The 5,000-nt window shown below is 45.1% G+C and overlaps 1 protein-coding gene and 1 long non-coding RNA gene across 2 annotated transcripts in view; one reads left to right on the top strand and one right to left on the bottom strand.

Moving 5' to 3' along the window:
- Nucleotides 1–5,000, bottom strand: part of LOC137638707 (uncharacterized) — a 110,990-nt gene that overhangs the window by 52,792 nt on the left and 53,198 nt on the right. The gene's annotated exons all lie outside the window — the stretch shown is intronic.
- The window catches only part of LOC137638706 (long-chain-fatty-acid--CoA ligase ACSBG2-like), a 64,046-nt gene continuing 59,075 nt past the window's right edge, over nucleotides 30–5,000 (top strand). The window contains exon 1 of the mRNA XM_068371025.1: nucleotides 30–127. Within this exon, the coding sequence (XP_068227126.1) occupies nucleotides 88–127 (40 nt within the window). The 5' untranslated portion in view covers nucleotides 30–87. The remainder of the gene's footprint in view (nucleotides 128–5,000) is intronic.

Below are 5,000 nucleotides of genomic sequence, written 5' to 3'. Positions count from 1 at the left end.
AAAAATCAAAATTCTGTTAAATGTTTCTAATCTACAGGGTGTTCAGAAGTCCTAATTGAACAGGGTGTTCAGAAGTCCTAATGGAACATGTCTGAATCAGCTTATCACCAACCAGAATTCTTAAACGGTAAGGTAACGAAATTTCAAAAGTTCTATTCTCGGACCTTTAGGTATAGCAATGCATTCTTATCAAAGTTAAAAATGTCTATTTTTTTGTACAAAATGATTCTATCTAATAATAAAACAGCCCTTTCCATTTGCGAACATGTGTCTTGATTCTGTTGATTCCTTTCCTCACTGGGCTATTTTCCCTGTTGGAGCCTTTGGGATTATAGCATCCTGATTCTCCAACTAGGGTTGTAGCATAGTAAGTAAGTAATAATAGAGCCCTTGGAAGTTCCGGGGCGGTTCCCTTCTTGTATCTCTCTCTTCGTCTGTTGGATGGCCTGTTTCATCTCCTTCTGTTCCTTCCGGAACACTTCCAACACCTGCTGGATCGACGATAGGAGCGCCTCGCTCTTGTCGACCTGTGTAGTCGGTTGGGGAGTTGGGGCTGAAGAGGTTGACGGCATAGGTTGATATGCCGTCACGGTGAACTGGGGGTCCTCAGTCACCGTCGAAACGGATCCTTCTTCCTCCGTTGGTGATTGACCCACGTTTTCTTCAGGGCCTTCTTGCAGTAGGTCCTGTTCAGTGTTGGTAGACACTTCCGACATCCGTTCTTGGTGGATGTCCATGCCTTCGAGTGCCTTGTGGATGTCCGCGTCGATCTTCAGTTGGATGAAGGGACCCTAGACCTGTTCCTGGAGTACTACCGCTCTAGGGTGAGCCTTAGGGAACAGAAGGCACCTGAGAGATTCGTTGGGCAGGTAAGGTCCTGGAGAGTTTTTTGGAACCCTCTTACCCACCTACAAAGGGTTTCCCTAGCTGTATCCCTAGCCTCTATGGAGACAGGGATGGTTTCTCCAAAGCCGTTGGTCAGCAATGTCGAGCAGTTGGAGCAACCCTTCGGGTCCCAGTACCTCAGGGATCCAGATACGATGCAGCAGGGGGCATGAGACCTGCATGCCGTATGCCCACAAAAGTCCTTACTCTTGTGGTTGCAGAACACAACTGCACACGTCACCATTGGCTCCTGTCTTCTTCTCAGCTGGTTCCCATTTTTATATGGGGTCGCCGTTGCGGATGAGTCGTTTCCATCTTTTTCTATACTGTGCTTCTGCCTCATCAATCCCCTTCTCCTGTAAGTCTCCTCTCACACAGTCCCTCCATCTCTTTCTTGGTCTCCCTCTTCTTCTTCTTCCTTGAACCTCCATCTCCATAGTATGTCTCCCAACGTGGTCCTCATCTCTCCTCATCAGGTGTCCATACCATCTCAGCCTCCCTTCCTGCACTTTCTTTGATATTTCCACCACCTTTGTAGACCCCCTTATGTAGTCATTTTTTATCCGATCCTCTCTTGTCACCCCAGACATCCACCTAAGCATTCTCATTTCTGCCACATCCATATTCTTCTCCTCTGTCCTCCTCATGCTTGCTGTTTCTGTTCCATACAGCATTGCTGTTCTTACCACTGTCTTATGAAATTTTCCTTTTAATCTCAGTGGTATTCTTTTGTCACAAAGAACTGAGACTGCTCTCGTTGTTCCAGCCTGCCTGTACCCGATGTTTAACTTCATCTTCCATACCTCCTCCAGCGTTAACAAAGGATCCCAAATACTTAAACTTATCAACTCTCTTTATCTGTTCTCCCCTAAGCTGAATACTTTCTCTATCATCCCCCTCACTGGTGGTACACATATATTCTGTCTTAGATCTACTTGTTCTCATTCCTCTGTCCTCCAGTACTTGCCTCCATCTTTTCAATTTCATTTCCAGATCTTCCCTGCTCTCTGCGCACAGAACAATATCATCTGCATATAATATGTTCCATGGTACTGCCTCCCTTACCTCTTCTATTAAAATGTCCATCACTATGTTAAAGATAAATGGGCTCAGAGCCGACTCTTGGTGTAATCCTACTCTCACCTCAAAACCCTCTGTCTCCCCAGCACTGTTCCTCACTCTAAAAAATATATTACGGTACATCTCTTGTATCAGTCGAACGTACTTCTCTGGCACCCTCCTCTCCCTCAGACTCCTCCATACCTCTTGTCTTGGGACACGGTCATAAGCCTTTTCAAGGTCAATGAATACCACATGCAGGTCTCTTTGCTTTTCTCGGAATTTCTCCATTAGTTGCCTCAGACAAGATACACCATCTGTTGTTCCCCTCCCCTTCATGAATCCCATCTGCTCTTTACCTATTTCTACTTCTTCTCTTAGTCTGGCATCAATCATCCTTTCCAGTATCTTCAAAGTGTGGGACATCAATTTAACACCTCTGTAATTCCCGCATTCTTGGACATCACCTTTCCCTTTGAAGATTGGGATCAATATACTCCCACGCCATTCATTTGGTATCTTTTCCAGCTTAAAAATGGGTGCCGGTTCCAAGCTCGGATAAATAGGAAGGGTTGGTGTCAGGAAGGGCATCCGGCCGTAAAAACCTGTGCCAAAACCTTAAATGGAATGAGCTGAAATTGGCTCCTCCTGTAAAGGAAAAGAATTTGATGAGTATTCAGTTGTTTATATCACTGATATAAATGCATACATTTAATAGTAATACTTACTATTGTAATTAATAGCTTAGGATATAAGCTAGAAAGGAAATAGGAAAGACACATATCTGCGTTTCCTCTCCCAGGCATTCGCTGAGACCTACGTCAATAGTAATATTTAGATTCCCTATAAGGGAGAATACAGGGTGGAACGACTCTAGTACTTAGATGCGGGGTTAGTAAATATTTATATCAACTTCTCCACCTGCAGTATATTAATATTGGTCGGTGTTTTATATGGGTCCTGATGATTAAAGGATTCATCTGGGTGTTGAGGGATTACTCAACCTCAACATGGTATGCGGTCCCAACAATACACTGTGATAGGATACACAGAGTATGTTAGAAATTACTTGTACTACGTTATTGTTGTATACTGTAGTTTTACCGGTACACTCCCGGGGTTAGGTTAGTACCTGGCGGTACTAACTGATAAAGAGAGAGACAGAATGGAAAGGAGGGTTTCCTGTTATTGTGGTTGAAGCACAATAACTGCAAGTGTAGGAGGACTATCCTGCCGCCTACTGTCTCTTTGCCAGAATGAGAGTTCTAATGGAAGGGGAGGAATCCATCTGATTCTAGCTTCCATCCATCCACAAAAGTCTGCCGCCGGCTATACTGCCGGTTGCAAGGTTTGCGGATAGCAGACCAAGAGAGGACTGAAGAATACTCACAGCATGTTGGGTCTCCCAACGGCAGCCGTCAGGGCTGGCTCAGTCTTTCCCCCCGGGGCATTCACTTCCGGTGAAGGAAGGACATAATGGGGAAAACGACCGAGGCGGCTACCTAACCGCCGCCGGTAGGGTTCCAGCCAGCAACGCAGTCAACCCGGCAATGCAGTCAACCCGGCAAGCCGGGATGACTGTCCGAGTACCGGTGAAAGAATGTTGTGATGGCTAGGCCGACACTAAAGAATGCCGAGGGGGGGGGTCTTATAGTACACAGGAAAGAGAGGTGGCGGCAGGTATCCCACCTACCTTCGACCGTGGACTAAGGAAGCATGGCTTCCTGTGTCGATGACGTCGTAGGCAGCAGAGGAACAAAGATTCCCCTGTCGGCGACATTGTTGGCTGCACATCAGGGCACCCTGAATTACCATCTAACCTCAAAGCCGGAGTACTCGGCGGCGAAGAAGAAAGACGGTGTTAGTACTATCTAGGTCAAGCCGGAGTCCAACTCAACGGCGATGACGAAAGATAGAGGTTGCCACCTGTAATAGCAGCGGCTCAGGGAGGTAGGAAGGGTTTAGCCTCTTTTCTCTAAAAGAGAATATATGTTGAACCTTATCCATAAATTCTAGATGTATGTCCCCATCCGAATTAATAATGAACGATAGGGCGAGGTAAAACATGGGGAATTACTTTACTAACGTATACATGTACGAGTTAGGATAGCCAAACTCCGGTGGGGGACCGCAGTCATGGTTGGTACCGCCGAGGCCCCCGGCGTATACGAAAAGTAAAGTCACATTTAGGAAGAGGAATAAAATAATACTGTATGTACGATCTTCACTAGTATAATTTGCCTAACTAGCTAAATTTATAGTTAAATACCTGGAATGTAGCTCTACTGACTAAATAAAATGCAATAATAATGTGCGACAGCGGTCGTAAAATGGCCGCCTCCGGCTCGTGACTACGCTCAACCAAACACACTTAAATTATACAAATTTAACTGTGAGAAGGGAGCCTAAAATTATACACAGGAAAGAATAAATACTCAACTTTCCAGATGATGACGATGCTGGAGATTGCATGATTAATATTCCTGTAATCCGTAACGAACACCGGGAAAAGGTTGGGAGCGCACTTAGCTTAAATGCTAAAGAGAAAGGAATGGCGGCCGATAGTAGTGCGTCTAGGAGGTCCACCGTGTACCTAGATAACGGCTCCCCTTTCGTTCACCACTCTTCCCCTTCAAAGAGTTAATCTATTCGGGGTGAAGATTGCTATGTGTCGTATCTAAAAATACGTTCCCTGATATTATGCGATATCCTCAAATTTATATTATGGGTAAATCGCGCCCGGAGTTAGAATTCTGGAGACATTCGGTTAATTCTCTAGGAGTATCACTGTAGCAAATATCCCTTAGAAAGCTACCTAAAGGAACCTTCCATCAGGACGACATGGCCGAGCCCAAAAAAGTGGCCGCTATCATACATACACCCCTAAGGGGGTAAGTAAGGATACTGCATAGGTAAGGACATGGCTCCTAAGCTATAGGTTAGGTAGGGAACTTGGTAAAGTTTTACTGTATTACAGATTCTCATTTCGAACAGAAAATATATGTTTTCCTGTAGTAAATGACGTGATTTGACCGAATTTGACCTTCATTTCAACC

Source organism: Palaemon carinicauda, chromosome 3 (assembly GCF_036898095.1).
Source record: "Palaemon carinicauda isolate YSFRI2023 chromosome 3, ASM3689809v2, whole genome shotgun sequence".
NCBI classification, from domain to species: domain Eukaryota; kingdom Metazoa; phylum Arthropoda; class Malacostraca; order Decapoda; family Palaemonidae; genus Palaemon; species Palaemon carinicauda.
This window is presented reverse-complemented; position numbering and strand designations above follow the sequence as displayed.